Source organism: Octodon degus, unplaced genomic scaffold (assembly GCF_000260255.1).
Source record: "Octodon degus isolate 3935 unplaced genomic scaffold, OctDeg1.0 scaffold00011, whole genome shotgun sequence".
Lineage (NCBI taxonomy): Eukaryota > Metazoa > Chordata > Mammalia > Rodentia > Octodontidae > Octodon > Octodon degus.
In genome coordinates this window covers 1,205,849-1,224,887 of record NW_004524587.1, presented here as the reverse complement: position 1 = coordinate 1,224,887, position 19,039 = coordinate 1,205,849, and the positions used below count along the sequence as shown (strand labels likewise).

Below are 19,039 nucleotides of genomic sequence, written 5' to 3'. Positions count from 1 at the left end.
TACTCATACTGCCCTGCAGCAACCTAACTGTGAGTGAGGGCTGGACCTCACACATCTCGCCTGCACAGGATGCCACAGCGGCTGACCGGATGGCACTTTCATGAGGTTACACAATGGAGGAGGTCACCTATCCTGTCATTGGTAGCCCTGAGGCCCACATGGCAGCTAACTCTGAGGCCCCCTCTGGCCAGTGAGCACCAACACCCACATGGCGGGGCACGGATGTGGCCCCTCCCTCTAGCAGCCAAGCGACTGATGATCTTCCAGCCCAACTAGCAGCCAGACTGCGGCGGGATGGGGCCCCTGGCCAGAGTGAGCGGCTGAGCCCACCCCAACCTCTAGGCACAGGCTGGGCAATAAGAAGTCCTTGCTGTTCGCAGGTGCTAAATTTAGCACAATCTGTTAGGTCACAATCAATAATTAATATAATCCTTTAAGAGTTAAGATGGCACTTTCCTCATCTATAAATCCTTGGTTCAGAATTTTTGTATCATGGTTTTTAAAAACTGTTTATTGTACTTTGAATAATTGTATAAAGCAAAAGAGAACTATTTTGCTGTATTCCAAGGATCTAATTTGAAACTTGCCAGTTCATTATTTGTGTATATAGCCAAACACTGAATGACAATGTTTCAGACTAATATTTCAGTGTTGTAAGTTCTTGCACCATTGCATCAAGATGGGGGTCAGGCCAGGAGCCCGAAAGCTCATGTGGAGAACCAAACCATTAGGCTAAAGAAGACCCAGAACCATGCCACCAGTGCTGCAGGCATGTCACTCTTTTGATGATTGCCCTATAAGCAAGTTTCACATGTTTATGGTTGTAATAAAAACTAAGTGTTTCTGCCTTTGACTCTAACTAAAAACATTCCAGCAGCATATTTATTTTTCACTATATATATATATATATATTTACTGCATTGAAGGTGAATCAGTCACTTGCCTATTGCTGGAACAAACTACCTGACTCCTACAGCCTAAAGTAGGAAAGGTTTATTTTGACTAATGGTTTCAGTCCACATCAGCTGGCTCGAAGGCGAAAACATGGTAGGAAGGCCTGGGCAAAGGAAGCAGCTTGACCCCTAAGCAGAGTGAGGAGCAGCAGCCAGGGCCAAGAGTACGCCTTCCAAGGCCATGACCCACGGAATCACCCTGACAAAATCCCAGCTCCTTACGCCATGCTTAGCTTCAAACCCATTCACAGATTAGTCCACTGATGAGTCCATGGCCCCTGAAGGCCCAGCTCTCAGCATGCGATGCTTTGGGGGGGACATCTCAGATCTGAACCATAACAGAGAAATTATGTATTTTTAATCCATCAAAAGCCTTTGGTCTGATGAGTGAAACAGGCACTTAATAAAATAACAACTGTGACAGGTCCGAAAGGAAGGAGCCTGGTGCTAGGTGCATGTGGGAGGAGACAGGACCTCAGGGCGGGGAGGGAGGACTCTCTATAAGAGTAAAGCACAGGCTGAGGCCTCAAGAAAGAGCAGGCCTTGGTGAAGCAAGAAGGCATAAAATGCTGCTCCAGGCAGAGGGGCCCTGTGACAGACACAGAAAGAAAACACGCCTCTGGAATGCCAAGAGCGTGAGGTGAGATACCACATGAGCTCAGCCTTCGCCCTTGCAGGCCATATCGAGGGTCCTGCTTGTTAATGAGGGCAACCAACATGCTTGATGTGGATGTACACGCACGCATGCATGTTGGAGGCCATTAACCGGTATCCATTCTATTCCCCTGCTGAGTTAAGTTTATGGTCCTTCTCACCCCGCCTATTTCCCATAAGTCTCCTGCTATGCCGGAGACTGGAGGTGGGACTTCCTGTCATAGCCTGGTTGCCTAGTTACTCGCACCTTTTACCCGCTGATGTCATTTCCCTATGCCTCCCCTATATATGCCCAGCACCTCTCCTAAATAAATGAGGCTTGATCAGAATCTTTGTCTTGCCTCCATTTCTCGCGTCTCCTGTCCTTTGTTCCCTCTTCAATTCCCCGCTCCTCCCCCAGGTGACCTTCGTTGACTGACCCGCTGGTTCGGGACACGTGCACATATGCACATGTGCTGGTGTGGTGTGGTCACGGCTGTGTTTCCAGTACACCATTCTGCCTGCCTCGCGGAGGGTGATTCTGGGCCAGGAAGCATGGAAGTGATGGACATGGGCAGACTTACAAGCAAGCTGCTACTCGGCCCTAGCAAAATGCTCCACTAGTTGTGGCTCTGGTGACTAAGATGGAAATAAAAGTAAACAGAAAGCAAGGATAACGGCATGCCAAGAGGGGTGTGAGAGGGCCCTACATGGCCTTCTGGTCCCCAGGGATGCTGGTGGTGATGGTGGCCAGGGCTGAGAGCACAGGGATCCTCTCCCAGGAGTGAAATGGATGGACCTTCAACCATGAGGACCGTGCGGCGTCATGTTTGGTAACCTCCCTGTTCTCTGCTATATTCCAGACAAGAAAAGCAGCACAGAGTGCCCCCTAGCCTCAAAACCTGGCTCTCGCTGCCGGTAATGAGTGAATTTCTGCCTCAGTGGCCAATTCAACCAATGACACATGGACCACTAGAGAGTCTGTTGGGACTTAGAAGTGGTTCCCTTCCAGTTTCCAACCCAATAAGAGAGGCTGGTCTGCTGGTGACCACTGAATGGCCTTTGGTTCATATTAATGACAACAAGAACACTTATGACTCCTACGTTCCAGATACTCTGGAAGCCTCTGCGTACACTGGCTCCAGTCTCACAAATAGACAGTAAATTCTGCAACCAAGGAGGCTAAGAAAAGCGAAGTAACTTCCCAAAGTAACAGAAGTGGTGAGCTGGTGGAGGTGGGAGTCAAACCCAGGGACTGCTAGGCTTCGGCATTTGCATTCCTTTTCCAACACTGCCTCTGCGCTTCAGCAGAATTTTTTTTTTTTTTTCAGGGCTACTTTACCCAGTCAGCTGGCTCACCCACAGAGTCAATCCATTCTGGTGAAGACAGCTGAAATTACAGGATTGATAGCTTTTTCCCTTTTCCTCCCATTCTGTAACAGACCAACGCTGATTAGGAATGGAATCCCTAATTAACCATGCCCACGGCTCAGCGGGTGAGGACCCGGGCACCCTGGCTCAGCTGAGCACAACACAGCTTCTGGTATGAATGGGAAACAGCTAACACACAAAGCTGCTCCCGAGAGAGAGCTGGGAGACATCACCTTTATCTGATCTGTTGAAGGAAAATGCTATACCTTTTTAAAGCATGCTTTTAAAAAGTAGTGAAGTAGAAAAAAGAAGAATCAGTCTCGTGTGGATGTGTCACAATGAGCTTAAAAATAACACGGTTTCCACGTGTGTGAACATGTGAGGAGCCGCCCATAGGTAGAGCTGCGCTCTGGGGTCCCTGGAATCCTACCTGGACTGGGCCCACGTGACAGAGAAGCCCGGTGTGCTCCTGCTGAAGACAGAGGAGGGGAGTCTCTCAGAGCACTGTGCTTAGGGGAGAGGCAACCGGCACCTGCCAGTCCCACAAACACTAAGGTACAAGCCATGGGGTCTCCCTCAGGATTTGCAATCATGCTGCACAGTGAGCCCCACCGTCCCATAGGAGAGCCATCGCCTGTGTAAATCACAGGGTGAGACACACGACCACAAGTCCAAGGACTCGGCACCCCAGCCTCTCCACTCCCAGGGTCTCCCTGAGTGTGTGGGTCCAAATGCAGCATCAGTGCGTCCTGTCAGCTCTGAGCTGGGTCACTGTGTCCTCCATCACCATCTGTGTCCACTGCTCTCATGGAAACAGAAAGGACAGGCAAAGAGGTCTGGAGCCCACTGCCTTACCTCGGGCGTCAGCGCGTTGTTGTCTGAGGTCTGGCTGGACAGCAGGATGTGCGTGAAGCCTTCTTCCTTTCGCACCACAATGTCCCGAAACCGACAGTTGCTTTCGTTCTGGCGGACGCTGTACCTGAGCCTCTTATCAAAGACATAGTCCTTCTCAGTCTCCAGTTTCCTCTTTGCGGGGCTGTGCAGGTTCAGCCCCCCGTTGGCCAGAGCGGAACCTTCAACAGCAGACAAGCAAAGTGAGAAACAGACCCAGGCCACAGTCCCTCCAGAATGCAGCCAGAGAGCACCTGGAGTTCCAGTGCGGAGGTGCAGATGGGGCCGGGCCCTGTGCTCTCTCTGTTGGGGGCGGGGGAGGGTGGTGAAGAGCCCTGGTCTTGGATGCTGCATCCCCAAGTCTGAAGAGCACCCGGGGAGCTCTCCATGAAGGGTCTGGCCTTGCAGTCCTGACCCCCCTGTTTCCCGCACACCATGAGCAGGGCCTTATTCTTGACCACAGAGAATCCCTGAGCACTGGAGAGGCGGCCCTGCCCACTGGTGGTTGCATGTGACCGATGAGGAATTGTTATGAGGAGCAGCCACAGTCACTAGCCTTTTTCCAACTTGTATTTTGAACTAATAAACACATTCTGAAACACTTGGTTAGCATTATCTCATTCAATACCACAGAGCTGGGGCGCTGAGACCCCAGTGCTTTCTAGGGAACTAGATGTCCTGAGGTAGGGTCTTCACGTCTTTCTCCTCTTCCAAATCAACTATAACAGTCTGTATCTTTACATCTTACATATTAGCACTCCAGATGGCCTAAGAGCACCCTGGTTGAACAGATTTGAAAACTAATGAAAGATCCAGATAGGGTCAGGATGCGTCCCAGCTGTCAACCTCCCCGTTAGAAGTGTCAAGAGCCCCTGAGAGCCCTGTGGAAGACACGCCCAAATGAGTATTCTGAAAATTTCCCAACCTGGATTGTGGAGACGGACCACAAATTATTGGTATCAGAAATGAAAGAAAGTTGTTACTATTGATCAAAGGGACATTGAAAGGGTAATAAAGATGTACTATGAATGATCTTCTGCCCATTGATTTGATAGCGTAGATAAAATAGAACAACTTGCTTGGAAGTTACGTACATTTCCAAAATATAAATGGGAAATACACAAGCTCAGTTGGTTTCTGTTAAAGAAATGGACTCAATAATTAACAATCTTCTTAAAGAAAATGTACTAGACCCAAATGCATTATACCAAACATTTAGGGAAGAAATACCACCAGCTCCCACAATCTGTTCCATAAATCAGAATCAGAAGCACTTTCATCCTGTGGCGTTATTCAAATACCAAAACCATATGAAGATATGATAAGAAAACAAAACTCTAGGCCAATATCTGTCATGTACATGGATGAGCAAGTTTTCAAAAATATTACCAAATCAATGCCAACAGTGGAAAGAGAATTATGTGCTACAAACATATGCAAAGCTGATTCAATATTGGAGTACCAGTCAATGTAATCTACTGTATCAGTAGGCTGAAGAAGAAAACAGTCCTATGATCAAACCAATCAATGCAGGAAAAGCATGTGACAAAATCCAGCCAAAAGGCACTTCCCCAACTTGACAAAGCACAGCCACCTCTGGCTACAAGGTATCTCTGGCAACTATCAGCCCTAACAGTAAGAAGCTAGATGCCTTCCCTCTAAGATCTGAAACAAGGACAGAGTGCTATCTGTCCTGCTCAACATCATGTTGGAAGTCCAGGCTACTGTACAGACACAAGAAAAAAGGGAAAGCGGAAAGAAAGGGAAGGGCTAGATTCTAGAAATTGAGAAGAAATACAATGAATTTTGCTTACATATGGCAAGATTACTTAGAAAGCACTGAAGAATTAAATGAAAAAAAATCAACTATTCCTGCAACTAATATGCAACTTCAGCAAGGTCACAAGATATAAGGTTAATATACAGGTCAGTTACTTTCCCACATACCAGCAAGGGGTTGAAATTTGATATTTAAAAATAATACTAATTGCAACAGCATCCAAAATATGAACTACTTACATATAAATCTAATAAAATATGTACAGGACCTCTTTGCAGGAAACTACAAAACTCTAATGAAAAAAATCAAAAAGGATCTAAATAAGTGGAGAGACATTCTGTTTGTGAATTAGAACACTCAACATTTTTAAGATGTCAATTCTTCCTAACTTAACTTATAGGTTTGATGTAATAGCAATCAAAATTCCAGCATGATATTTAATAGACATCATCAAACTAGTTTTTTGTGTAGGAAGGAAAACCACCTAGAATAGCCAAAATAATAATTCAGAGTATGAACAAAGTTGGAGAACTCCCAGTACCTGATTCCAAACCTTAATATAAAGCTATAATAATCAAGACAGTGAAAATATTGATATGTAAGATCAATGAAATAGAACAGCAACTCCAAGAGAGACCCACATAGATGCAGTAAAATAACCCTCGGTGACAGGATAAGGACAATTGGGTGGAGAAAGGACAGTCTTTTTCAACAAACGGTACTGAAACACACACCCTGCTTGCAGAAGAAAAAGCAGTAGACAGAGACTTTACACTTTCCATAGAAACCAACTCAAAATGAATCATGGCGCAAAACATGAAATGCAAAACTATAAAACATCTAGAAGGTACAAGATAAAACTCTAGCACCTTGGGTTTGCTGTTAACTTTTCAGATACAGCACCAAAAACAAGTTCCATGAAACAAAAATTGGTAACTTAAATTAGTAACTTCAGGTGATCAAAATTCCAAACTTCTGTTCCTTGAATGACACTGGTGAGAAAATGAAACAAGCTACATACTGGACAATAATATGTTTAAAACATGTATGAGAGATTTTGTATCCAAAATATGAAAGCAATTCTTTTTTCTTCTGTGTTTTAGGGAAGGGTCTACAGGGTGTTCAGGGTCTCACTACTAGATCAGACTCGTAGTGATCCGCCTGTTTTCAGCCTCCCAACAGCTGGGATTACAGGCGTGCGCCACCACGCCCAGTCTCAATTGCTGTCTCAGTGTGCCCCAGGGCGGGGCCGGCACGGCAGCCCTGGGGATCGAACCCTCAGCCCCTGCTCCTGCTTGCAGGTGCTTTAATCCACTGAGCTATTTGGCCAGCCTGGAATTCTTGAAAACGGAAGAGAAAACAAACAATCCTATATTTAAAAATGGAGGAAAGAGCTGAAAAGGTAGCAAACCAACATACTGAAAAACGCTCATCACGGTTTTTCATTAGGAAATTAAAACAAGGCGATGAAAGCCGACAGACATATACATTCACAGGGCAGCTAACATGCGAACTACTTACAACGCCAACTGCTAGTGAGGAAACAGATTAACAGGGATTCCCAGTCACTGCTCATACGAATATGAAGTGGCAAATTGCTTTGGAAGGCCATCTGGTCTGCTCTTGAAAAACTAGAGACCCAGGCACGGTGGTATGCACTGCAATCCCAGCTACTCGGAAAGGCAAGGCAGCAACACGGCAGGTTCAACTCCAGCCTGACACAGCAAAACCCCGTCTCAAAATAAAAGGGAATGGGGTGCAGCTCAGCGGCACAGCGCTGCCTGCCATGCTCAAGGCCCTACGTGAAAAACAAAATGTGGGCTTAGCGGATGCAATCCAGCAATCATCACTATTTCTAAGAATTCTTGTGTCAAGACCATTTGGAAACCTTCACCCACAAAACAATATCAAACAAGCAACGACCCAAAATTGGAAGCAACTGATGGGTTTTTTTTTTTTTTTTTTTTTTCTGTTTGTTTGTTTCTGTATTTAGGACAGGGTCTGCAAGGTCTATAGGGTCTTACTACCTAGATCGGACTCATAGTGATTCTCCTGTTTTCAGCCTCCCAAGTGGCGGGATTACAGGCGTGCGCCACCATGCCCAGTCTCAATTGCTGTCTCAGCACGCTCTGGAGGCGGAGCCCGCATGGCATGCCAGGGATAAAGCCCTGGCTGCTGTTCTCTGCCTATGCAGGCACTTTAGTCCACTGAGCTAACAGGCCGGCCCCTTGATAGGTCCTTTAATCATGGCATCAATAAACTGGCATATCCATATAATGTAACATTACTTAGTGATAAAAAGAAATAGCTATCAAGCCGCCACCACCACCAACACCAACAACAAAAAAAACTGAAATGCACACTGCTGGGTAAAAGAAGCCAGTAAGAAAAATCACTGCATTATGAGACTCCAGTTAGATGACTTTTTAGAAAAAGCAAAGCTATAACGACAATGAAAAGATCAGTGTTTTCTGAGGGTTCAGAATAAGAAAAGTGTTAAATAGGTGAAGCACAGGGGAGTTTTTAAGGACGCTGAGACGATTCTGAATGATATCATAATGGAGAAGGCAAGACATTCAGCGCTTGTCAAAACCCGAAGAACTCCACGGCGCAGAGAGCAAACGGGAAAGTATGCAAATTTTAAAATATCATTTAGGAGGCTGTGGGGTCCCAGGATGGCATGCATAATGTGACAAAAGAATTGAACAGTTTTATTGTGTAGGAAACGACCTTACTGAAGGTTGGAGGAAAAGGTGGTAACCTAAGTAAATGTTAGAGACGAGTGGACTCTGAAAATTAAAGAAAAACATGCCCTATGTAAGCTGCACACTGCAGCGGAGAGCCGACCCCTCTGAGGCTGCTGTGCTCTCACGCTGGAATCAAGAGATTCTGGAGGAGGGCTGCCTGCCGGAGGCGAGAGGTCTGCAGCCCCGAGTGGGCACTTACAGGCAAGCCGACAACATGCACACACTCACGGTCAGCCAAATCCCGCTCCAGATGGCCACGTGCACAGCTAAGTGTGCGTGCCTGGCTTAGAGTCCACGCCTGCCTTCCCCTGCTCGGCCGGCCAACGGGACCTCGAATCAAGGCTCCAGAGAGCACACCTGGCCCCAGAGCTTGGCTTCTAGTCCCATTTCCTGTGCGAGGCACCAAGGCACCCGGAGAAAGGCCAACTCCAAGAGGGTAAGGGGGACCCAAGATAGGCGTGGGGGGAGCAAGGAAGGATGTGCTCACACAGAATGCAACAGAATGACCTCCAGGGACAGGGGTTTGTCAAAAGGACACCGGAGCCAATCGACGGACTTACGTCCAAAGCTGGAACCAGTTGAGCAACAGTGTAAATGAGTATTGGATTATAACTAAAAATACAAAATATCTACGAATTCATATTGACATGAATGACTGAATAAATAATAAATGCAGCAGAAGAGACCAATCCCCAGATAAGAGAACCCTAGCTAACTTACACTGTGGCTCCAGGTCATGAAATGCAGTGCCAGCCCTGATTCTTCAAGGGTGCTCTGTGCATAGCGACGTCTCCACCCACGACAGTGGGGGGCAGGGGCTGACCCCAGTGACCATGGGCAGCACCAACAGCGCTAGGTCCGTCCACCGCACAGAGCCTTGACACAACGTACTGGAAAGGACATTTGTCCTCCGGGGTCTTCCCCCAAACTGACAACCCAAGGTAATCATGAAAAAAGAAACTTCAGACAAATCCCAATGCAAGGACATCCCACAGAGCGCACAAGAGCTGTCCCCAGACCCTCAAGGTCATACAAGAGAAGAAAAGTCTGAGAAACTGTCATAGCCAAGAAGCCCAAAGGGGGCAAGATGTCTGTGTGTAATATAATTCTTTCCGGAAGTTAGGTAAAAACTAAGAACCCTGAATGAAGTGTGGACTGTAGTTCATGGTAATATATTAACATAGCTCCTGGATTTTAAGAGGTGCCATGCTGAGGTGCTTAGGACTTCACAGAAGCTGGGTGGGGATATAAGAACCCTGTGTTGGCCTTCTGATGCTTTCTGTAATTCTGAAACTATTCAAAGAAGAAAGTTGATTTTAAAGAATATAGTTTGAAAATTAAGTACATTAAACAGCAGCACTCGCAAGGCAGCTGTGACACACAAGCAGGTTTGAGAATGTGACCTGCAGTTCCTGTATCCTGACGGCCAGGCCTGCCGTGCTGCGGCTCCAGGGCCAGGCTCTGAGCGCCGGGACCACACACCCAGAAGGCCTCCTTCCCCTGGTGCAGCTTGGAGGCGGGCGTGGCAGCCTCCCCCAGCCCTCTGCAGAACAGCAGAAGCTGCGTGGTAATGAAGGCCTGAACACCTTGTGGACCTTTCGCCTCTCACGCTGGGTAGGGTAGTACTTAGCTGGTGCTAAGCGCTCTGTACGCTGGGTCAGAAAAGAGGCCTCAAACACGCGCAGGCCATCCCTGCTGCAGGAAGACCACCGTGTGGACCTGCTCCGCTTGCCGAGCCTCAGAGAGAGCAGAAGCATCAGATACAGCAACATCTCCAGGAGCCCAGCACTGAGTAAACAGTGTGCAAACAGAAGCTCTCATTCGCTTTGATCCTCACAGCCCGGCTTCGCCCGAAACTGCTCTGGAGGTATCTGCAGCAGCCCTGTCTCTAACGACAGCAGGTCTCAGAGGCAAGGCCCTGCTCAGCGTGTACCTGTGGCGCGTGGACGCCCTGGGTATGCTCAGCAGAGCCAGGGGCCCGTGGCACACGCAGGTCCTCGCCTCATCTCAGCCCGAAGGCCAGAAGCTCCAGAGCTCCGACCTTCATCAGCACTAGGGGTCTGGCCGTGGCCAGCAGGGGTCAAAGGCAGTGACCAGGGCAGGCCTGGGGCAGGCTCAGGGGCCCCTCCCGCCTGCAGGCCAGGGTGGGAGGTGGGGCGAGCAGCCTACAGGAAGGGGATGCTGCAGATGGCAGCTGCCTGGCACGGGGACGTGCCGGTGTCACCCCGCAGCTCCTGTGAAGCCTCCTAGTTTTGTACTTTTCCATTACTTAAAGCAACTGGGCTTTGTCAGACATCAAGGTGCAGCTCCCGACACCCGGAAGGATGATTTAATGAACTTCAGAAAGTGAACAGGAGCATTTAATTAAAAGGCTTCGTCGGGGGAGCTGTGTCTTCAGGGCTCACCTCGAACCCTCGGCAGTGAGGCAGGGCTTTCTGATCCTAGCTGGCTGGGCTCTGCAGCACCCTGCGCAAAGCCTCGGAGCTTGATCTACAAGCCCCAGGCAGGGCCAGACTCAGGGGACCTCCTCCTGCCACCTGGCGAGCACAGCACTCTTCAGCAGAGACTACAGCAGGAGGCAGACTCAGGTCCCCTTTCTAGGTAGTCCTGCTGAGTGGCCACTGTGGCTCCATTTTACAGATAAGGGTAAGTGAGGACCTCATGGATGCCACAAAGACCTTAAGTGGGAGATCCTCATAGAGCTCTGTCTCTTCTTCATTCCTTCAAAATCCAACTACGAGCTAGCTGCCCTACAAGGAGACAGGGCTCCAACGCAAACAGAGAAATAAGGTCCTATCCCATGCAGGGCTGCTCAGTAAGGGGCTAAACAGGTGGCAAATAACTTGATGCACAATAATTAAGATGCACAAATGAGAGGGCATGTGACAAAGGACCACGTAGGGTGACTCTGCATAAAGCCACTGGGCACAAGGTGAAGTAGTGCTCAGAGAGATGAGGGCTCTGGGAATGGACAAGGAGGACAGGCCTGCAATTCTGTCCAGATGCCAGGCTCAGCTGGCTAATGGGGACCTAGAGAGATGCAACAGTATTGGACTCAAGAAGACACAGGTGCCTCCTTGACAGCCTGGGCTATGTCACCTGCAGCTGCAGCACAGGCTTCTGCATCTCTCCATGAGGAGATGTAGGAGGAACTAGCCAGCCCCTCATCCTGTGCCTGTCACCTCTGGGGCATGTGTCTCCCGAGAGAGTGTGTCACAAGCTGGCTGGACAGGCACGGTGGGACACAAGTGCACTGGGAGTACAGGGGCACGGGGCTTTGCAGGCCATGACGTGGAAATCCCAGCCTGCATCTGCTAACGAGGAGAAGCTAGGAAGCCACAGGAGCTCTGGAGCACCCGCCTCCATGCTCCTCCAGAGGGTTAAAGGCAGCTCCTTTCTTTGCTTCAGACCTGCTCAATTGGAAAACCGACAGAGCACTCAGATGCCTTCCTGCTGCTGGCTGAGAGACAAGGTGCTCACAGCAGAGGGACCAGCCTTGGTCTCTTGATTCTGCGCCTCTCCTTCTCCACCCACTCCAGGGCAGGACCAGAGATGGCATCTGCCCTGACGGGACTCTGTACCCAGCAAATCTGGTGAAGGCCACTCAGGGGGCCTGCTGTATTCCGACCCGACATGCCATCTTGTGGGCCCTGCTGGGCCCCGAGGATCATGTGAAACATACCACATCTGCCTCCCAGCACTGCGACAGCGATGCAAGGGCCCAGGAAACCCCATCCAGACAGCTTGCTTCCTGCTGGCCCCCAAGCTGTCCTCCAAAGCCCACAAGACTTTTTCCCATGAAGGCAGCTCTGTAAGCCCTCCTGTGGTGGGGCAGCTCTGCAACAAACAAATGGTGGAGAAAACGCAAAAGATGGAGCTGGGCTCACACACAATAATCATCTCTGGGAACCAGGAGCAAAGTGTCCATGCAGTGCAGTGAGCAGGGCTGGCAGCAGAGGGGCACGGGAAGGGGATCCTCAAGACAAGAGGGACTCAAACTTTTCCCTACACCTGGGGGGAGGCCGGGCTCAGGGCGTTCCTGGTCACCTGGGGGCTGAGTGGGTCCCCCTCCACCACGAAGGCAGAGCAAAAATAACCAAGACGTGCCGCCTACTGGGAACTCAGAGCCAGGTGGAGGCAGACGCAAAACTGAGAGCAGCGTCAGGGAGAAAGCAAAGAAAAACAAAAACAAAAACCTCCCTCTCAAAATGAGCCTCCACACCAAAATTCCGAAGCAGGCAGGCATCTCTCACCTAGAGAACCATCCCACGAAACCAACACGGGAAGCCTGAATTGCTCCAAATAAAATAATGCGCAAACAGGGTGATGTCAAATGCTCAAAGCGATAGGATACAAGAAAAATATATTGAAAGAAAACTAGACATTTTCAAACCAAAAGCAGAAATTAGAAATGGTGAAGCAGAATAAACAAACTGATTTAAAAGCAAGTATCAAATAGAAGAAAGTATTTACTACAGGTAAAGGGCTAATAGCACAAAATTGTAAAGAACGTTAAGTATTTAGGATTTTTAAATACCACCGAGATTTTTATTTAAGATTTTTAAATATCACCGAGATAGCTCGGTGATCTAAGTGCCTGCCTGGCAAGCAAAAGGACCAGAGTTCCATCCTTGGTGCCTCATGCCATGCTGGCTGGGAAACCAGGCATGGTGTCACACACCTGTGATCCCAGCGCTGGGGAGGCTGAGACAGGAGACTCACTATGAGTCTGAACTGTGTAGTGAGACCCTGTATCGAATAAATAAATAAAGATTTTTTTAAAATGCAAAATTCACCCCCCAAAATGGGCAAAAGGTAAAATTTACAAGCATTATATCAAAATGGCCTTAAACATAAGACTTCAAAAAATATTACAAATTAACACTCATAATAAAAAAAATGAAAATTTAAAATGCACTGAAATACCATTTCTTAGCCCTCGGGTTGGCAGAGACCGCAAGTCTCAACAGTAGTCCCTGCTGCAGGGAATGCTGGGAATCAGGATCTCTCACCTGTGGGTGGGGCACAGGTGCAGGTGGCCACTGGGGGGATGTGGTGACACCTGACGAAACTCATGAGCATACGTCCGTAGTTGGACATGAAAATGTGGGGCTGGTGAGATGGCTCAGTGGTCTAAAGCACCTACTTAGAACAAGCTTAGCAAAGCATCAGGGACCGCGGTTCGATCCCCCAGCACCACATGCCAGCCAGCCCCGCCCCCTGGTGGGCTGAGCTGGCCACAGACACACACCACACACACACACACACTCTCTCTCTCTCTCTCTCTCTCTCTCTCTCTAATAAATAAATAAATAAAAATTTAAAAAAAAAAAAAGAAAATGTATCTCCATCTTCCAAAAGATGCACACACGAGATTAACGTTTATGGGGTCATCACTGTAAATACTGGCAGCTACCTGAAGCCGCAAGCACAGGTTGCTGGAATAACCTGAGGTATGGGTACACAATGAGATATTATGCATCTGTAAAACAACAAGCTACTCCTGCACACTAAGATGGGCAAAAAACATAGAGACCAGCTTGACACACAGGAAGAATAAACCAGAAAACAGTGACATTGGTTGGGCTGGTAGAATGGAACAGAGGGACGGAGAAGAAAGCTCTCTGGGTGTATTTTTGAATAAAATCAACAAAGAGGAAAAATGAAGGCAAACAGAAATACGCAATCCTAACTATATTTAAAACAATGTAACTACACTGAAGAGAGATGGGAGAAGAACCAATATAAATTACTTCTGGACACAGTATTACAAATATACACACTGAACTAAACCTCAAATTCTTATTAGTGGGTTTTCTGTACACAGTGGCAAGGGTGGAGCAATTCCAACAGTAGTTTATGAATCATACAGACTGGGAAAATTAGTAAATATGTGATGTTGAAAAAGCATCCTCTCTATGGAAGGGGGACAAATATGGGATGGACAGGACAAGGAAGTACCTGCTGAGATGGGAACTGGAACTAGAAATGTCTACAGAAACTCAGACCTGAAACTTGGACGCATTTCCTAGCTCTGTGAGAGCACAGAACTTAGAACAGATGAAATCTTAATACAGTGAGCCACCCTAGCTCCTAGGTGTTGGTTTTTGAATAACAATCACACCTAAGGTAAAGCAAGGATTGCAGTGAGATGGCTGTGTCCAGGGCTTGGACAGACCAGGTGCCAGCTGTTCTGCAAAATCTTATTGTGCCTAGAAGTAAGGAAGTGCTCAAAGGAATAATCAGATTATGTCCAAAAGGCATACAAAGCTGCTGCAGGGGGCTCTGCCTGGCCCAATCTAGGACAACTTAAACAACAAAATGAATAATGGCAAGGATGGATGATAAACCACATATGTAAACTGAGATTCCTTCAATCTGTACGGATGACTAACTGATCATGAGGAGCGCGTGGGTGGACAGATGGGTTCATAAGCAGATGGATGGGATGATGGGGGAAAAGGAACAACGTTATTCTCAAGTATTCCAGCGAAGATGCATAACCTCAATCTAATCACGAAGAAACACCAGACAAACCTAAGACTCCCAGTAAGATAGTGTGTTTCCTTCAAAAATGGTGCTGTCATTAAAGATGGAAAAGTGCTCCAGGTTAAAGGAAACCAAAGAGACATGGTGACTAAAATACATAAGATTCTGTACTAGACTGGATCTTGTGTAGGAGGAAACAAGTTATTGGTTTTTTTTTTCTTTAGGAACCAGGGACTGAACTCAGGCCCTTGAGCTTGCCAGGTAAGCGCTTATTCTACTGAGCCATCTCCCCAGCCCCAGGAAACAAGTAATTATATGATGCTATGGGAATACTAGAGAAAACCAAAGTATAGACTGCAGATTAGGGGTGCTGCAACAATGCACAACTTCTGGAATTACATGACTAGACTGTGTTTACTTAAAAAGAGAGCCCTTTTTCCTTAGAAAATATCCACATTAAATATTAAGGAGGCAAGGACACATTATTTGTATCATCTACAATTTGTATCATCTACAATGGTTTATGAAAACAATTTGTTCATAATTTGTATATGTTATGTGTATGTCTCTCTACATACACATGTACATATATGTACAGAGATGCATGCAAAGAAATTAAACATGGCAAAATGTTGAAATAGCTGAATCTGTAAAGAGATCCTTAGTGATGCTTTCTGTAAGTCTGAAATACTTTCAAAATAAAAATTTAAATGCATTTTTAAACACAACTATCCTACAAATAAGAACCAAATTAAGCTTTTATACAACAGATAATTCTAAGAAACATTTAAAGAGATAGTAGCAGAATATTTTGCAGAACATAGAGCTCGTTGTCTGGCAGAGCACTTTACGTACCAAGGAGGATCAACAGACAAACAATAATGGAAATGCAGAATGTCAAGGGTAAAGAAAAGTTCTTAAGATACAGCACAGAGAGAAAAACGAACATTAGGGAATGCCACACTGATACCAACAATGACAAAAGCTTGATCAAAATGAACTATTGTCAAAATGCCAATGGAAAAAAGCTACCAAAAAGAGATTTTTATACCCAGCTAAAATGGCGCATAGAGGACCAACTAAGCAGGCAGTTTCCAGAATTCCCACACCGAGTATGGCAGGTTACCTACCGTAGTCTCCAAAAGAAATTGTGAAGAGAAACTTCAGAAAACTAAAGCTAACTGAGAGAAGATATGAGGGGAAAAGAAACAAACTAGATATTTTTCAGTCAATGTAATTATTAGTTTTAAAAATAATTATTTACAATGTTTAACAACATTGGGTATACAAAACAGTAACAAGCTGTGGAACGACATTTTAAAGCCTAAGAGAGATTCCTTGCCCTATTCAATAGGGAGATCTCATTTTGTTAGGAAACTTATAGCCAGTATGTCCACTTATAGCCATATTATGTCCACTAAATATGACCAGTATCTGAATTTCAAGTTACCCCAGAGAGAGGAGACATATAAAATGTACCAATCTAATTAAAACTAGGATGGGTCAGGAGACAAGAGTTAGAAGAAAATGTGTGAAAGAGAATATTAAAAAGGAAATGCACAGTAAAATAGTAAAAATATTCAAATACAGATTATCATGTTGGTCTGCAAAGAGATTAAATTTATTAATTAGAAGATAACCAGATTAAACAAAAGCATAAAAGTATGTGGAAGATTCCCTGAGGAAAGACACGGAAAAAGCAAAGACATTTTACCTCAGCTAATCAGGGGATCAGAATGCTGCCCAAACAACAGAAAAATGCCACAGGGAGGGAGTCAGAGCCCATAGTGCATGCTGTTCACTCCTGCAAGTAACACACATAGAGATAGAAGCCTGGCATCTGATAGATAAAGTGACAGCTGCTCTGGGCTACAGGTCAGCTGTCTGGGGGTTCAGAAGACAAAGGACTAGGGTGTTGATGGGGTCCACAGAGGATAGGACTGACCAGGGATGACCACAGAGTGTGTTCACCAGGCATTATCATTTTTCTGGAACACAGCCATGCATGATCTACGCTGGCCCTATACTTAAATAGAGCGGCCCCTGGATCTCAGGGCTTCAGGATCACAGAAGATGGGCTTGGGGCAATGTACCCCTGCCCTAGGACAGCCGCAGCCTGAGACTCCCTGCGTTGCTACGGCAATCCCTCATTCCCTTCTCTCACTCTTAACTACAATATAATACTCCTAGTTGTTGAGTGGGATCCACACAGGTTACCACATGTGGTCCTCATCAGAACTCTGTAAGACACTGTTCTTTATCCTCTTTTGATACACAAGAAAATAAAAGCCCAAGTCGTGCCACAGGGAGGTGTCAGTACAGAGACCCACACTTGAGCACCGAGACTTCACACTTCATGCTGGACCTAACCACTGAGATTCTGAAGCGTGACTCTGAGCCTGGGCTCTGGCCTGGTCTGGCCACTAGGATGTTCTTTGCTTCTTCCCTGGAGCCCAGTCCCTGCTGGGCAAAGCAGGAAGGAGAGTCCATGCGTTACACCCAGTCGCTGGGTTACATGACGCCGTTCACGTCACTGCGCTAGCATCATCCACACATCTGCCTGATGTTCTACCAGACTGTGGTCTCTTTGGTCTTCTTGCATAAGGCCTTGTCACCTTTGCACACACAGCAGTGAGCTCAGCACCTGGGGGACAGCACAAGCACAACAAAGTGTTCATCGAGTTCATGAGCAAATCAGAAAACAGGAGAACTCAGCTAGGCAAGCATAACATATCACTCACCAAATTCATTAGTAGCATTCCCAGCACTTGCCTCCCTCACATAGGAAGCCGTAGCCTCAAGAAGCATCGGCCACACTGCCAAAGCTTTGTATTTGTCTTGTGGGTGAAAGAAAATACGTGCTTTCTGCAATCAGGCTGAGCCTGCACAGAGATGACTAATTCATACTCTTGTCACACCTGGCTCACAACAGCTGAGCAGGCTCTCATCTCTTGCAGGTGCCCAAGAGCACCGTGTGCTATGAGTACTACGAATTTTCCTTCCCTCGAGAAGCAAATAGTAGCACCTTGAGGAGCACGCAGCCTGAGAACACAGAAGGAAGCTAAAAAGACCAGAGCTATTCTCCTTCCTGAGGGGAACACTTGCTAGTCTCATCCTGCCCGAGCAAATCCTCTGTGACTCTCCGTCCCCCTCCTGTCCAGATGCTGTTCCTCCTGTACCACCTCCCATCATCTACTGGGCTCACTGCAACACACCTGGCCCCGGGGTGCACCGCCGAGAAGGCGCAGGTGTGGGCCTGCTCTCAGGCGCCAGCACTCTAACTCAGCTCTGCCCGGCACAGCACCCTGTAGTGACAGACAAGTGCGGCGGCTGCAAGGTCTAGTGCAAGGGCCAGTGGCTACGGAGACGTTAAGTTTCTTTTCTTAATTCGAATTACCTGGAATTTAACTTTAGCCACCAGCGGCTGGCACTGGATAATCATCCACACCTTATATAACTTGACATACCCTGACCTAGCACTTCTTGAAAATCTGGTTCCCTGCTCATGCCCAGATGGAACCCTACTTTCTTTACTTTCATTTGTTCTTCCATGCTGAGGACTGAACCCAGAGCTTCTGCCCTGAGCTCTACTCCAGACCCCTTTTTATTTTTTATTTTAAGACAAGTCTTGCTAAATCATTAAGTTGCCCTGGCTGGACCAGAACTTGTGACTCTCCTGCCTCAGGTGTGCACCACCGAGGCCTGCTCCTAGAAGGCTTCTTCTTAACGACAAGGGCTGTGCTCAGCAGTCCTGTGACTTCCTGGCCAGGGGTGACCACACAAGGAAGGGCAGAGACTCTCCTAGGTGGAATGCGTGAGAGCTACACATGCACCAGAGGACCTGACCAATGGAGAGAGTGGAGAGCAAGCAGGATGAGGAAATAGGTCTGCTACAGGGCCCGTAAAAAGGCTAAGCACTCAGACTGCTCTTCCACCTCCCCACCGCCATCTTGGGAAGCAGACAACCTGTACAAAGGGGAAGAAGGCACCAACCCAAGGGCAGCCTGACCTGGAGCACCTCAGCGTGACCTGGGGGGGGGGCAATGGCAGTAAGCAAAAGAGAAGATGCGAAACCACCCCACCCCCACCCCCACCCCCACAGCTGACCAAAGCACCGGGCTTAGGGGACACGTCCCTGGGGACATGGACCAAGGACTTGGTGGTGATGCTTGTGG

General features: G+C 47.3%; 1 protein-coding gene across 1 annotated transcript in view; it reads right to left on the bottom strand.

Moving 5' to 3' along the window:
• The window catches only part of Cdyl2 (chromodomain Y like 2), a 69,849-nt gene that overhangs the window by 23,128 nt on the left and 27,682 nt on the right, over positions 1 to 19,039 (bottom strand). Inside the window, exon 3 of the mRNA XM_023709381.1 lies at positions 3,813 to 4,030. Coding sequence (XP_023565149.1) covers positions 3,813 to 4,030 — 218 coding nt within the window. The remainder of the gene's footprint in view (positions 1 to 3,812; positions 4,031 to 19,039) is intronic.